Here is a 16,613-nt window from a genome sequence, read left to right as displayed (position 1 = left end):
GGAAGAAGGCTCAGCAACTTTAATAAGGCCCTAAGCAGCTTAGTAAGACCCTGCATAAAATGTTTAAAAAGCGCGCTGTTAGGGGGCAGCTGGGGATGTGGCTCAGTGGTTAAGCACGCCTGGGTTCAATCGCTTTGTTTAAAAAAAAAAGAAGCCCAAGCATAGTTGCTGCAGTAGACCCTCGGGAGTCAGTGAAACAACACATTTTCCCCTCTAGTTCAGCATATATTATTCTAGGGTATTTAGGTACCATATCAGAAAGGGGGAGTTAGTTATTGACTAGAAAATTAATGTAGTATTTGTAGATCATTTTTACCTTATTTCCTAGAAATACAATATTCAAATATTGAAATTATGAGTATTCATTTATTTTCTCTAAATGAATATTTCTCTATTCATTTTGTAAGTAACTTTACAGAGATCTCTGTGATGGTATGGTACTTGAGAAAGATACTTACTGGTTTTGTTGTTATTGTTGGTGTGTACATTTTTTGCCCTCTTTAATATTGAGACAACTTGAAGCCAGTTCAGGACTTACCTAGAGTAGGTTGTTCATTAATGTGCTTAAACTTCTGTACCTTACTCTCTATGTGAGTGCAGAGCATTTGAATGGGCCTCCCTAAATATGTACCCTTAGGATGATACAGTTGTTTTCTCATGTTCCTGGCACAGGCACCAGAGCAATGGAGCTGTCATTGCCCGCTGTGGACAGCCAGAGGTCAGCTGGTGGGGTTGGCGAAATGCAGATGATGAGCACCTTGTGCAGTCAGTAGCCAAAGCTTGTGCTTCTGATTCCCGATCGAGTGGTGGCAGCAAGCTGTCAACTAGGAATAGTTCCCGAGACTTTCCCAATGGGGGAGACCTTTCCGATGTGGAGTTTGGTAAGGTGCTACCTGTACCCACAGCAGCAGTTTTATAGTATATGAGAAACTTTTCTTGAAGTGGCCTTTTCTTTTTTCTTTTTCTTTCTTTCTTTTTTTTTTTTTAGTTGTAGATGGACACAATACCTGTATTTTATTTATTTTTATATGGTTCTGAGGCTCAAACACAGTGCCTCATATGTACAAGGCAGGTGCTCTGCCACTGTGCTGCAATGCCAGCCCGAAGTGGCCTTTTCTTTAGTACTTTCTGGAAGAGAATTTGATGGGATTATTTGAGGAGTCTTGAGTCTTGGCCAAGAACCAGAAGACTCTTTGTTTCAAGCCTGGCTGTCATGACAAGAATGGAGTATGAGTGTGATGGGGACTTGTAGTGTATCTATACTCCTTGTAGGGAGGTACCAAGTTTTGGACTATAGGTGTAGAAATGAGATATAGGAGGTTGGGCTATGTGGATCTCCATGTTTACCTCAAGAGTTGGTTTTGGAAAATGAATTGTCAACTTTTAATAAGAAGGGAAAATAGAAAATAAACTAAGAAGAGTAGTTCATCTATCTAGGTCTGGTTAGGAGGTTTCATTTGAGGTTTTTGGTACTACAACATGTGTCTCTGGTTCTAGTTTTCACAGTTCTCAGAGACACAGGTTTATTTAGTTTTTACCCGTCCCCCCTTCCTGATGTCCGTAGATTCTTCTCTATCAAATGCTTCAGGAGCAGAGAGTTTAGCCATCCAACCGCAGAAGCTTTTGATCTTGGATGCTCGCTCCTATGCAGCAGCTGTGGCAAACCGAGCCAAAGGAGGAGGCTGCGAATGCCCAGGTAAGGTGGATGGTGCATGGTCCTCAAATACTATCTCCTTATGAGTCCAGCCCATGCCCAACCTGGACTTAGTTCTCAATTTGAAATAAGTGACAAGCCATATTTCTCCCCTTCTTTCTTGAGAGAGCCAGAGCTTCTCTTTATATTCTTAAAATTGTGTGTTCTTTTCCAAGCAGATATGGAGGAGGAGGTGCAGTGAAGCCAAATAATCTTCCTTTCCTGCCAACCTTTAGGTGATAAAGAAAGCAAATCTTCCATAAGACCTGTTTACATTTGGATGCTGCTTTAGTGGCTCTATTTCTCAGTCTTCTGAAAGCTTTTTGTTGCCTTTGACAGTGGGTATGCTCCTTACTGGCCTCCTGGCAAACTCCATGTGGGGATTTTTTCCTTAGAAAACCTGGGGTGAAAATTGTCCCGACTTGTAACACCTTTGCTGTTTGAATGATGGCTTTCTCTGAGGAGGGACTCCTTGGTACCAGTTGTGGCTGATGGTGCAGGAAGAGGTACCAAGCTGCTTATTTAGGTGTGACCTGAGCTGGAAATTGGAAGCAGTTGTACCAAGGTAAAATTTAAATGCATGAAGGCATTGTTCTGCCAGATTCTTTTCAGAGAAATTCCAGAGCCACAAATAGATGAGGCCCAGGAAGTAAAGATGAGATGGAAGTTTATAGGTCTTTCTTTTAAAACATAATAGCTTTTATTTTGTTAGTACCTTCTTTAAAGCTCTAACCTTCCTTTTTCACCTCTTTTACAAAGACAGCTAAAATGCAAGTGCTGTTTGCCTCTTTGAATAAAGCACTGGATTAATAGTCAAGCGTCACAACATTGCAGTTTCATTAGTCAGCAGCTGCAATGGATTTGTTTTATAGCCAGTTTGCATCTTTTAAATTTGGTCATGCAGGCTTTAAATTCAACATATTTGTGTTCTCTTTATTGTTATTCTTTCCAGATTATTACCCGAACTGTGAAGTTGTGTTTATGGGGATGGCAAACATTCATTCTATCCGGAGGAGTTTTCAGTCTTTGAGGTTGCTGTGCACACAGACACCAGATCCGGGAAAGTAAGACTTTAGTTTTACATTGCTCTTTTTTTGTTGTTAATTAAATTTGGAGGTATCTTCTCCTGATTCATGGTACACTTAAGTTACATTTTTAGCCTTTTTACATATTCTTTCTGCATCAGGAGCAAGGCAGCATAGAGCAGAGATGGAAGAAAAACCCAGCCCTTTGAAACATTTTTAAATGTGCAGCACAGGAAAAAAATCTCAGTCCTTTTTAGAACAGAAGCATTGCCTTGTTTGTGCTGGGACTCCCACCCTTTCTCTTTCTCGTTGTTTTTGTCCTAAAGCATTTTTATTCTTTGTTTTCTGAAATCCTATAGTGACAGTTATTTGCTATGAGCTGGGTTGTTTTACCACAAAAAGTCAGTTTACTCTTCATGTTCTAAAATGGGTTAAACTTGTCATTCGGTCAGTTTCTTTTATTCTTGCTTCTGATTTCTAAACTACTCTTTTATTTACTGAGAACATTATCGTGATTTTTATTGCTCATTAAAAATGAATGGTTGGCATTTGTAATAAGGAAGGTGAAGTAATACCCTCTGCAAGGGTACTCTTTGAATACAACATAAATTAGGAGCAGGGCTCTGTAAAACAAATATGGACAATAAATATTTAAAAACCCCTGTTCTACTATTTCAGGAAGCTAGAGTTGGTGCCAGAGAAGATAGAATTCATTTTTTCTAGAGTTTGTGCTAAAGCCCATAGTCATTTCCCTGGGTCCTGTTCAGTAGATCTCATGATCACATTGAGTTTTGCTGCATTCTTTATTGGATTTATTAAATCAGGTACTGCCAAAACTACTTGTATTGACTTTTAGTAGCAAAGGATTAAATTCATTACAGTTCCATTCAGCCCTTAGGTTAAAGCAAGTGTCCTTTGTGGGTAGACTGTTCAAAGAAACGAGCTTCCTACTTTCCTTTGGGATTTGCTATTTGTAATTCCTACACAATTCCAGGACCCATCTGGCAGCACCCTTTCCTCTAAGATGAGGCATAGAAGGTGCCTGGCTGAGAACCCAGGAGACCTGCCACAAACTGAGTTTGTGACCTTGGCAAAGTGACTTTACTTCTGTAGGTCTTAGTTTTTTGTCTATAAAACAAAAAAAAGATTGCCAATTATGTGATCTCTCATATCGTCCATATTAAAATTACGAAAATAGCTTTTTTTGGGGGGGGGGTACTGGAAATTGAATCCCAGGGCACTTAACCACTGAGCCATATCCCTAGACCTTTTTATTTTTTGAGACAGGGTCTTACTAATTTGCTGAGGCTGGCTTTGAACTTGCCATCCTCCTGCCTCAGTCTTCCAAGCCACTGGGCTAGAAAAGCTAGTTTTTGAACTCAGATTATTAGCTCTTACTTCCTCCAAATTAATATCTAGGGAATTTTATTAAAGAAGCAGCAAATCATAATGCACTACCGAAGCCTCTTGTGGGGGAAAAAAGCCGCTTTGGTAGTGATGGGATGGCTCTAAGTTCATCCCCAATGGTGGTTTGGGGTTGTGGAGGAATAGGGGATGCTTCTGCTCCAGTTTGAGAGTAGCACAGGGGAGTGTGCTGTATTCCAGAACCTCCTCTGCTGGCATACTTCAGAGTGCAGCTTTTCTCTTAGACTAGGGTAGCACCAACTGGTATTTTATAACGGTTCAGTCATGTTCAAAAGAAACCTACACTGATACTTTTGTTTACCATTTCTCCAGAGGTAAAAAGATAATTTCATTTTTGGTCTCTTAAGCCTATAGTTTGGTTTCCTTCACGGCCATGTGAAGAGTGAGAATAAACAATTGGTACATCAGGAAAAAATGTTTCCTAGTATCTACTAGGAGATAGAAAGTCTTGATATTGTGTTTTTACTGATGGCAGACTTACAGCTCATTAAACAGTAGGTCTCCTCTCTGAATACTAGGCACTCAGTACATCTGTGATGGAAACAGTGTCAGCTCTCCAAAGAGTCACAGTCCAGGTGGTAGACGGTACTAATCTATATGAAATCAGTACATATGCATTTAATTCTGTAGTCTGCTTGTCTGGCTGGGAAGATCCCCCGCTCCTTAGACTCTTCCAAAAATTCATTCATTCCCTGAGATTTAGTAGACCTTTATGGCTTTGTCCTGTAGTCCTAGTGTTGGCAGTTACTCCTAAAACAGATGTACCACCATTTCATCTGTATTTATTCCTTCCTGTCTGGCTCATTGTTTGAAGACCTGGACTTGTCTTAACCACAAATTTTGCATTTTAGAAAAATCTGAACTCATTTTTGGGAATTAGGGGCAGGGAGAAGCACAAGAAACATATGTAAACACAGATTAAAACAAATCAAAACAAAAAACAAAAACTCAAATGTGTCAGTTGGTGATTACTCCCAAGAGGCAGTTCTTGCTATCTGATATTCTTGAGTGCTCCTTTAAAAAAGATTCTTCTAGATCCCTGCTCAATCTGGTCTGGGTAAAGCGTAGCAATTCCATGTGGCCATTGGTAGACTAGTTTCATAAGTCTAAATCATCCTATTAGGCTCATCCAGATTTAAAATATATATATATTTTAGATGGGCACAATACCTTTTTTTTTTTTTATGTGATGCTGAGGATCAAACTGAGTACCTCATATGTATAAGGCAAATGCTTCACTACTGAGTTACAACCCCAGCCCCATTCAGATTTTTTTGAAAATTTGTTTTTAGTTATAGATGGGCACAATACCTTTATTTAGCTTATTTATTTATATGTGGTGCTGAGGATTGAACCCAGTGCCTCACACATGTTAAGCAAACACTCTACCACTGAGCTATAACTCCAGCCCTCCATGTGTGGTGTCCAGTGTTCAGCTTATATCTCATTATAGACTATTTATATTTTTAAGTTTACTTTTTTTTTGAGAACTTATTGGGAAGGATTGTTGATTCTTAAATGTCTTCTGTTTTACATCTTAGAAATATCTCTCAGAAGGTTCCACTTTTCTTATACTGTGTGTATCTACTATGGACTGAAAAACATTAATTTTTTAAATTTTCTCTGGGAAATTACTCATCAGCATGTTAGAACCAAAGGTGTTAGAACCAAAGGTGGTCTTATTAAATACAGTCCCTATTTCTGAGGATGCCCTCTATTACAGAGTAAGGCCTGAGTCTTGTTTTTGGACATGTTTTATAAACAGAGTTTCTGTTTGTTTTGGCAGTGTCACATTTGAAGAGAAAAATCTTGGGGTATTGCTTTTTATTTGACAGGCGTTGGATATGATCAATACATCATTAAAAATTGCCTCATCCCTTCCTATTTTTATAGTTGGCTTTCAGCTCTTGAAAGCACAAAGTGGCTTCATCACCTATCTGTGCTTTTGAAGTCGGCCCTTCTGGTGGTGCATGCTGTGGATCGTGACCAGCGACCTGTACTAGTGCACTGTTCAGATGGCTGGGACCGCACCCCTCAGATTGTGGCACTGGCTAAGCTCTTGCTGGACCCTTATTACCGAACCATAGAGGTGAGTGTGTCCAAAGTGTGGGAGTTGGTACTGTATAACAAGTGTGGGAGGTCTCCGTGAGTCTTATGATCATTTTTTTTGGGGGGGGGTAGCAATTAGGTCTAAAGAAAGCCAAATTTGTTTTTAATTATTCCTCCTGCACCTTGAGCTACATTGTTAGAGGTGCCTGCTGCAGTTCTTATGCCTATTAAAGTGTGTCAGATTGTAGGTTACAAGGTATTGAGAAATATAGATCTTTTCTTTTATAGCCTGTCTACATGGGAAAGTTCTGGCTAACCCAGGAAAATGAGGCTTCTTTAAAAAGGATTTTGGTTTGCTTATGATAATAGGTCTAGATATTACCAAAAGAGTGTTCTGTCAAGAAGGAGTCTGACCCTAAAATAACCTCCTTTTGGGTTAAAGAAGTAAGAAAAACCACAAAGTACGCTTAAACATATATAACATTTGTAAAAATCTAGGGTGGGGAAGGATTTTACAAAAATGACTTTGTAAATATAGCACCAAATGTGCAAAATTCAAAATAAAAGGAAAATTAAGGGGGAATATATGGCTTTTATAAAACATTAAATATTAATTTTCTCTGGGAAATTGTCCCTCAAATGCCAGGCACAGTGGTGCACACCTGTAATACCAGCAGCTTGAGAGGCTGAGGCAGGAGGATCATGAGTTCAAAGCCAGCCTTAGCAATTTAGCAAGATCCTGTCTCTAAATAAAAATACAAAAAAGGGCTGGGGATATGGTTTAGTGGATTAAGTGCCCCTGGGGCTCAATCCCTGGTACTCGTTTTATACACACACACACACACACACACACACACACACACATCCCTCAAGATGTTAGTCTGGAGGCTAAAAGTATGAACAAATTCAAGAAAGGGGCTTAGTTAACTAAGATGCATTGTTAGGGCCCTTTCAGTGAGTGTGGAATGGAGTTCAGATAATTGAGAAAGTTCCTTAGACTTGTGTACCAATAGAAGGAGCTGGCTATGGACCTAGGCTAGAGGAACCTACTGGGAAGCTGTTAAAGGGGGTTGCTGATGGTGACACCAGGTTCAGGACTGCTACAGTGTGGATAGCCCAGCACAAATTGTCTTTCCTGGGTGCCTCCCTGCAGGGTTTCCAGGTCCTTGTGGAGATGGAGTGGCTAGATTTTGGCCATAAGTTTGCTGATCGGTGCGGTCATGGGGAGAACTCAGATGATCTGAACGAGCGTTGCCCAGTGTTTCTGCAATGGCTTGACTGCGTTCATCAGCTTCAGAGGCAATTTCCTTGCTCTTTTGAGTTCAATGAAGCATTCCTTGTGAGTTTGGGCTTCTGATTCTACATTTTGGGAACCATCAAAATTGGAGGTGTTACTTATGCAAATATTAGTGGTCCAATTTTCACATGAAAGTATGTAGCCTTTTTATAATTTAAGTAGAGGGGTCATTATTTTCTCCTATTTTTATTTGAAAACAATAATAAATAGGCATTTGTTTACTTAGTGAATCCAGATGTACCATTTTTTTCTTGTAAACCTTGAGTTGTTTTAAACTTAGCTTTTAAAAGAGATGATAGAAACCCTAAATAGTAGTTAGAAATAGAAGCAATTAGTGTGTCCCATATTCTCTCCAGTCCATCTACCAAAGCCCCTACTGTCTCCAAAGTTCTCTGCTCCCTTCTCCTTTGATAAAAGATGCACTATCCTTGTCCTTTTTAGCCCGTCTGTTCTGCTATACACAGTTCCCATCTCCTCCCATCTGTCCTGCTGGCTAGCTCCAGCATTTCTCCTCTTTCCTTCTGCAATGGCATATTTCCCTTTCCCAGATCACAGCTGTCAACATACAGACAAAGTATAATGTATATATATTGTCTTATCAAAACCCTTTCTTGGTCCTGCATTCTGTTCTAGCTATTATCCTGTATCTGTGGTCTCTTTTACTGCAGAGCTCCTATATTAGCTATCTCAAATTTCTTCTGTTCTTTTCAGCCCACTCCAGGAAGGCATGCACCATAACACTTTGCCAAAGCTACTCTTGTTAAGGTTACCAATGATCTTTCATGTTGCTGACCCAGTGATCAGTGCTTAGTCTTGATCTCTTTGATCCATCAATTGTAATGGCACAGTTCAGTTTCTTTTTTGAAATACTTTCTTCAAGTTGACCTCTTACTCTTACCACTCTTATTCTCCTCTTCCTCTCTGACTGGTCCTTTCTGTCTGCTTTGCTGATTCCTCTTGGTCTCCCTAGTTCTGAATCTTGGAATGCCCCAGGGTTCATCCTCCAGGCTACTTTTCCATGTAACTACTTGAAGGATCTCACCCAGTCTAGTGGCTTTAATTGCTCTCCATGTGATAAGAATCCATTCAGCTTAGACTTCTACACTTAACTTCAGCCACAATCATGAACACTCGGTATCTCTATTTGGATGTCTTAATGGCATTTCAAACTTAATTCATTTAAAACTTGATTCTTGATTTCTACATCTCCCCACAAACTTAATCTTGTAAGAGTCTTCCATTTCACCAAATGGCAACTTCATCCTTCCAGTCATTTAGGGCAAAAACATTTATGCCATCTTCAACTCTTCCTTCTTATTTCACATTCAGTCTATTAGAGTCTGCAGTTCTGCTTTCAAAACGTGCCTAAAACCTATTATTTATTGTCACCTCTACTATGTCACACTGGTCCAGGCCACCGTTATCTCCTACTCTTTTCATATAGAGTCAAGCTAGTCCTTCTAAAACATTAGACAGACCATGTCATCCCCTGCTCAGAAACCTCCAGTAACTATATTTCATACAGTAAAAGCCAAAGTCCTTAAAATGGCTTAAAAGGCCATCCTAGAGGTTACCTCTCTAGGCTTGTTTCCTCCTATCCCTCCCTCCCTTCCACTGGCCTCTTAACTATTTCTCAGACTGTAAGTGTACTCCCCTCAGCTATTGTGCTTGTGGTTGCCTCTGCCTAGAGCATTTTCCATCAGATACCCACATGACTTCCTCTCTTCCTTCTATCAGGTCTCAACCAGTGAGGCCTTCCCACAGCCTAGCCCCTGCCTGGTGTCCCTCTCACCCTGTCCTATTATTCTTCATAGTATTTGTCACCTCTGCCCTAGCTAGAGTAAGCTAAATCAGGGCAGGAAAGCTGGTTGATAATTGCTGCATATCCATCACCTCTGGTACCTGTAGTCATGCGTGGGGCAAGTGAAATGTTCAATAATGATTTGTGGAATAAACAAATAGTTTTACAAATGTGCTTTCAGCTTCGACACAGTTTTACACTGACCTGCTCTTGCACCCAGCTTCTGTGCTCTGTTGCTCTTGAGGATGGCTGTTAACTAAGAAGCTCAGAGACTGTTGAACAGGGAATCTAAGAGGAATTGGGGGTGTACCAGTTTATCTTTAACTTAGGAATGCTGGTGGATAGAGTCAGGCCCTGGAGTTGGTGGCATGAAGAGGAGGCTATTGTGTGACCAACCGGGCTTCCCTATCCTGACAGCTTAAAACTGAAGTGCTTTCAGACATGTCGGGAAGTGCTTTCAGACATGTCGGGGTAGATGGCTCTGCTGGGCTCCCATGTGTGCCCTACTGCATGATTTTGCCTTATTGGACTCCCATAGGTGAAACTGGTGCAGCATACCTATTCCTGCCTCTTTGGAACATTCCTGTGCAACAATGCCAAGGAGAGAGGGGAAAAGCATACTCAGGAACGAACATGTTCTGTATGGTCGCTTCTTCGGGCTGGCAACAAGGCTTTCAAAAACCTACTGTATTCCTCTCAGTCAGAAGCCGTATGTATCCTTCAGTCTTTCCTCTGTCATCAGCAGAATGAGTTTGGGGTAGTGGACATATGGGAGCCTGTTTGAATAGTGCTTGTTTTTGTGAAAGCATCTCTATCTATGGATGAGCTGTTTCCATTTTCCCTCACTATTCTCAGAAAGAACTGTTTTCTGATGATGCTCTGACCTGCTTCTGACCACTTTGCTTAGGGTGTTTTAATATACATTTCTACTTTGCCACCCTAGACACCAATCTTTTCTGGCACTTCCTCCAGAGCTTAATTTATTCGTAGCATGTTTTGTTTAACTGGTGGAAGAGCACTTAAGTTGTTTTCTGGGTGCTTCTCATATCTCAGAAGGAGCTATTGCTAGGCCCCTGGCACCTCCTCATGTACCAGGTGATGATATCCCCTGCAGCTTCTGTCTCAGCACAGAACTGGGTCTGATACTGTTTATGTGTTTCTCTGCTCATATGAGAGCTAGCAGACCCTTTAAGACTTTGTTCCTCAAAGGAATACCTTCTGTTCAGCAGAGAAAACGGGCACATACATTTGCGTGTCAATAGATGGTAAAATTCCTTTGTTCAGAATGCATCTTAAACCCATAAGAAATCAAAGCAGGTTAATCAGAAGTTATATTGCTTAACTGGGCTATTCATATGCTTCTCATTACATTTAAATAATCAAATCAAAGATTTAAGCCAACTGCTTCTCTCCCTCCTTCACCCTGCCTCCTGGAGGAGTAACAGTGCAAGAAGAAAATACCCTCCTTTTCACATGATTAATTTAAATGATCCTATAAAGCAGGTTTGGCAGTTTCTGCTGAAGCCAGGCTTTTATACAGGAAACAAATAATCACTGTAACAGAATGACTCACTTTTTTATGCAGCAAATCAAGCTGATGAAAGTTAGTCATTCAATAAAGATGACCTGAGAAATACTTAATGAAAAAATGGACCTTTAAAAGATCCTTTCAGACTTTCATGCCCATAAGAGGTGCTTAGGTGAAAAATGTTGCCAAACAGAATCTCTAGTCCTATATTGGCCTTTTTAGGAGATAGCTGTCTATCCACTGATGCTGCTTCCCCGGGGATCAGTGTCCTAGCGCTGTGGGGTGTTAGAGCTGGGTGTATATTCTTGATTTTTCCAGATATTTCTAAAATGCTTATTGGGACATATTTAAATCTGTCCTCTCCCCCTCTTCAGGTACTGTACCCTGTGTGCCATGTGCGTAACCTGATGCTGTGGAGTGCAGTATATCTGCCCTGCCCATCTCCTTCTACCCCTGTGGATGACAGCTGTGCACCATATCCAGCCCCAGGCACCAGCCCTGATGATCCTCCCCTGAGCCGGTGAGCCTAGGGGTGATGCCACAGGCCTCAGGTCCTGTGTGGGTATATTCCTATATGGGAACATGCCAGGGATGGTTAAAGATCATGATATTGTCTGGCTCCACAACATGTTCTTAGGTCTCTAAAGTTTTATCTGGGAAGATAATAAAGAGCCTAGTTTCCAGAAGTGAGTTGGGCCCTGTTCTACGACATGCACCAAGCAGTTTCTCAGTGATAGAGTACATCCTCTGTGCCCTTTGTGAACCCTGGTTTGTATTTCATCCACTACTCTCTGCTCCTGCCTCCCTGTTCTGATTTGTCTTCTGAGCTTGGAAGCAAATGCTGTGAGATGATAGAAATGTTGGCTTTGCTACTTATGAATTAGCTTTATTAAATTCAGAGTGATTGGGTAATAAATTAAAATACTGTAATATCAAAGAATCAGCAGTCTGACCTTGCCACCAGTTGAGGAAACACAACAGCATCAGGGAGAATGCCTTTTGAAAATAACATTTGCTGTTAACTTATTTGTATGGATGGGGCATAGGGTAGAGGCAGTGCAGATAGGAGGACTTATGAGGGAGCTTTGCACTCCAGAACATTATTTGAGATGTCATAGCTCCAGCTTGTTAAAACCTGTTGTCTCCTGATGTCCTCTGAATAGCCTCCAAGATTCTCACTTTTCCCAAACTTCTTTCTTTTAGCCTACCAAAGACTAGATCATTTGACAATCTGACTATAGCCTGCGACAGCACAGTGCCTCTGGCCAGCCGGCGAAGCAGCGACCCCAGCTTGAATGAGAAGTGGCAGGAGCACCGGCGCTCTCTGGAACTGAGCAACCTTGCAGGTCCTGGAGAGGAGCCTTCTGCTGACAGCCTAGGAAAGCCCAGCCGGGTGCCCGGGGGTGCTGAGCTGTCTGTGGCAGCTGGGGTGGCTGAGGGGCAGATGGAGAACATTTTGCAAGAGGCCACCAAAGAAGAGAGTGGGGCTGAAGAGCCTGCACACAGGGGTAGTGTGGAGATGCCACAGATCAAAGAGGAGAACAGGATCGCAACTGAGGGCTCAGCCATTGTACTTTACCAAGAAGCAGAGTTGGGGGTTGCTATTCTGAGGAGCCATCCAGACTCCAGCCTGTCTCTATTCTCACAGGGTATTCCTGAAGAGCAGGGTGGGCCCAGTGTTCTCTCCAGTTCACTCCAGGAACCCTACAGGGGAGAGGATTCTCAGGAGGTTCCTTTGGAGCAGCCTCCAATAGAGGATATTACAGAGAACCAGGAGGATGCAGCTCCTTCCATCCTAGTAGATGTAAAAGTTGGTTATGGTACCTCAGTGTCTAGTTCTCCGCCACCTTCCCAAGTCCCTTTTGAGACCAGAGGACCAAACATGGACAGTTCCATGGATATGTTGATGGAAGATAATGTGAAGTCAGAAAGTGGACCCCAAGTCCACCGTAAGCCTTGCCTGGTTATCACTGGTAGGTTCAGTGGCAAAGACGTGCTTCCCCCAGCACTGGAGCCCAGGCCTGCTGAGAGGAGCCTCATTGAGAAGCCACAAGTGGGGTCTGTGGTACACAGGACTTCTCCTGGCAGCACTCTTAGCCCAACATGGGCCCCTTGTGCCTTGCCTTTAGCCGAATGTAAAGAGGGGTTTGTGTGTAACGGTGCCCCAGAGACTGAAAACAAGGCCTCAGAGCAGCCCCCAGCACTTGGCACCCTCCAGAAGTACTCCACACCCAATGGGCACTGTGCCAATGGGGAGGCTGGGAGGAGCAAGGACTCGCTGAGCCGCCAGCTGTCTGCCACAAGCTGCAGCTCTGTCCATTTACACTCGAGAAACTTGCACCACAAGTGGCTGCATAGCCACTCGGGAAGGCCATCCGCAGTCAGCAGCCCTGAGCAGCCTTCCCGCAGCCACCTGGACGACGATGGCATGCCTGTGTACACAGACACAATCCAACAGCGCCTGCGTCAGATCGAGTCAGGCCACCAGCAGGAAGTGGAGACCTTGAAGAAACAAGTCCAGGAGCTAAAGAGTCGCCTGGAGAGCCAATACCTGACTGGATCACTGCGCTTCAATGGAGACTTTGGAGATGAAGTGGTGAGTGGGTCATGGTTCCTCTGTAGCCGTCTGAGAGAAGATGGCAGAGCGAGGATGGGCACACTTTTTTACCCAGTGCATGGTGACTGGTGAGGATTTCTAAATGAATTGAAAAGGTTTAAAGTAGCCCTGTTCACGGAGGCTGAAGATCAGCCTCAGCCATGTAAATGGAAGACTGTCTCTTTTCTGCTTTGCTTACTTTCATGTCTTGTTTGGGCAGTTAGAGAAAGGAAAGAGCATGCACTACATGGACCTTCAGATCTCTTCAGAGAGAGGATTCTCTGTTTTCAGAATGACATTTGAAGAGTAATGCCAAGTATTTTGTGAAATTGTAGTGCTTGTCCTACATTAAAAACTAGTAAATTGATAGCCTTCCCAGATGTGGGCTGTAACTTTGAAGGTTGGATTTTTTTTTTTTAAACAAATGTTTGTATCCACTTTTTGGTAGATGCTGGCAGTAAAAATGGAGAGAAGGGATTAGTTTCTAACTGAAGATTGCCAATCAGAAATGAGAGTAACAGAGCAGGGGTTTCAAAGAGGGGCTCTCTTTGGTGGGTCTTGTCAAGTGCAATTGTGAACTGGGCTCTGAAGCAGTCATTGTACATTAAAGGCGGGCACATCCAATGACTTTCAATCCAAAGTAACTTTTTGGCCTTTACTTCATGCTAATGATGGTTTCTCATTGTTGCAAAGAATCCTTCAGAGAAAGGAAGCCATGCCCAAAGCGCTATTTTAACAAAGTGGCGTGGTTGGATCAGCAGGTCCACCAGGGCAGCTTACACTGGGAGTCCAGTTCCCACTCCATCCTGGTCACTTCTCTCCCACATACTTCCTGGAACCCTAAGGTCCATGTTTTGACTCCAGTGTCAGTGCACACAACCTGGGTATCTCCTTTCAACTGAGCCCAGCATCATCTCTGCACCTGTTTAACCCAAGGCCCAATGGTTGATGCATTTCAGATTCGGTAGCCCTAGTACTTAGGCCTGCACCTAGTCCTCAGTGCTCCCTTCTTCACCAAGCCCTTTCTTCTTCTTTTTGGAGGAGACCGGGTTCATTCTGTTCAGCTGTGTTTGTTTGCCAACAGACTTCAATCCCTGACTCGGAAAGCAATCTGGATCAGAACTGTTTGTCTCGCTGCAGCACAGAGATTTTCTCTGAAGCCAGCTGGGAGCAGGTGGATAAACAGGACACAGAGGTACAGGCTCGGCCCCTGCTCTCAGTGCCATCCATGCAACTATTTGGTGGTTTTTCTTCAGCCCCATCCCTGCCCCATGCCCCTTACCAAGGAAGAACCTCGTAGCACAGTTAGTCCTGAGCTTCTGGTATTTCAGCTCCTGTGAACCCACATCAGGCCCATCATTTCTGAGCCAGAGAGACTCAGCAGGTTGGCCCTCTGTCTACGTTGCCTCTGTGAACTGGACCCTTGCCAGCTCTCACAGCAACCTAGGGTGATGCTGCCACTTTATCTCAGGGGAGATTGGAGTCCCCTCCAGGGAAACCATTTGGACGCCTTTCTTGTACTTTTGGCATCAGACCTGCTGGGCTGGTGCTTCCAGAGCCAATATGGTCCTTGTGACTCTTGCTGCCCCCAGCATGGCTCTGTTGGCTCCAGCTGCCTGGCCCATCCTGTCACACTAACCTTGCCCCATCTGTTTTGCAGATGACCCGTTGGTCCCTGACCACCTGGCTGCCCACTGCTATGCGTGTGACAGTGCCTTCTGGCTCACCAGCAGGAAACACCACTACAGGTGCCCGTGGGGGGTGTGGGCTGGGTGTGGAAACTAAGCTTTGGCCCACAGAGTCTGCAATATGGTGGATGGCAGGCATCTGGCCAGCAGTATGCTGTCTGGGCAGAATCTGGCAGTGTGCTGTCTCGGCAGACTTCTGTACCTATGAATTTGGTGCTGAAGAACTACATTTGATATCTTTCTTCCAGTTGAGAGTGATCACTATTATATTTTGAAATGTTCAAATGATAGCCTCTCCCCACCCCATGCCCCAGATTGGTGAGGCAATAGCTACCACTCAAATCAGTTTCTTATTCCCATCATAAAATTCAACATTACTACCATGAGCAAAAATAGTTTTCTGTCTGTGGGCAGGGTACTTCATTTTCCTACTCCTTCCCTGCTCCTTGTCCCTGATCTTCTTGTCCCTGTGCCACTGATGAACAGCTGTAGCTGTGGGGAGTAGTAGAGAGCCGAGGATAGTCTTCAATTCATATGGATCCCAACTTATTTTCTCTTTCTTGGTTTGCGTAGTGAATTACTAGGGATGCTTTGGCCTCACTGGGGTAGTGACTGGCAGATGTTCAGTGTTCTTGGGATAGAATGTTTATCAGAATTGGATCATTGCTCACCACATGAGTGAACCTGGTTTGAAAGTGGGACAGCATCTTTATCTGTTAATGGTGCTTCTAGGACCACATGTTTTCCCACCTTGCACCCCAAGCCCAAGTATCTTTGGTTGGCTTCTCCTCTGAGCTCTTTCTCCCCTCCTTGCAGGGACACTGACTGTGTTGATCAAACGTGGTGAGCATTTGCAACAAACTGTCTGTGATGTCTGCACATCTATAATAACTTCTCCACACTAATGCTGTCATCTCCCCTTTCTGCACTCAGTGGGGTGAAGCCTGAGGTTGGGGAGCACAGGCAGGCAGGTGGGCTTGGGGGTGGTCCTCAGCAGCTGATGATGGAGACCATTGAGGTTGAGTCCAGCTGCAGCCATGTGCTTTTCTCCTGACCATACAGGTCAGCTGGGCCATCTCGTCTGTAACCAGAAACAGTGCTTCTGCAGGGTCTAATTTTATGGAGGAGCCAGTTGGGTTTTCAGAACTATTTCTTTTGGGTCAGTCATTCATTGAAATGTTGCTGTAGCTTCCAAGTATCAGTGTGTCTTTTTGTTTTGTTTTTAAAGAGACAGAACTGAACAAGTGATCTTCACAGAGAATGTTTTAGCATGGAAGACTTTAAGGGCAGACTCCACTTAGGTCTTTTGGAGTCCCCTGAAAGAAGTCAGAGAAGCTTAATTGATCAAATTTGTATCAGATTTTTGAGCTGAACTCCAGCAGGAATATTAAAAAAAAGCATAGGCATTCAGAAAATTTTCTGTGTAACCACAGGTTCTCCATGTGTTCATTTTAGCTTTCTGTGGTCCTGTGGTCCACCTTTTTCTCTGTAATGTTCTTTTGTCCCCAAGT

General features: G+C 43.2%; 1 protein-coding gene across 1 annotated transcript in view; it reads left to right on the top strand.

Annotated features, from left to right (window-relative positions):
* Positions 1–16,606, top strand: part of LOC107154576 (myotubularin-related protein 3-like) — a 49,644-nt gene extending 33,038 nt beyond the window's left edge. The window contains exons 7-17 of the mRNA XM_048784876.1: positions 673–881; positions 1,565–1,696; positions 2,646–2,757; positions 6,037–6,232; positions 7,346–7,531; positions 9,829–9,999; positions 11,193–11,338; positions 12,022–13,414; positions 14,499–14,609; positions 15,075–15,156; positions 15,913–16,606. Of these exons, the coding sequence (XP_048640833.1) occupies positions 673–881; positions 1,565–1,696; positions 2,646–2,757; positions 6,037–6,232; positions 7,346–7,531; positions 9,829–9,999; positions 11,193–11,338; positions 12,022–13,414; positions 14,499–14,609; positions 15,075–15,156; positions 15,913–16,007 (2,833 nt within the window). The 3' untranslated portion in view covers positions 16,008–16,606. The remainder of the gene's footprint in view (positions 1–672; positions 882–1,564; positions 1,697–2,645; positions 2,758–6,036; positions 6,233–7,345; positions 7,532–9,828; positions 10,000–11,192; positions 11,339–12,021; positions 13,415–14,498; positions 14,610–15,074; positions 15,157–15,912) is intronic.
* The last annotated feature ends 7 nt before the right edge of the window (positions 16,607–16,613 follow it).

The sequence above is a fragment of the Marmota marmota genome, unplaced genomic scaffold (genome assembly GCF_001458135.2).
Source record: "Marmota marmota marmota unplaced genomic scaffold, marMar, whole genome shotgun sequence".
In the NCBI taxonomy this organism is placed as follows: Eukaryota; Metazoa; Chordata; class Mammalia; order Rodentia; family Sciuridae; genus Marmota; species Marmota marmota.
The sequence above is the reverse complement of the archived record's forward strand: the minus strand, read 5'-3'. Positions and strand labels throughout refer to the sequence as shown.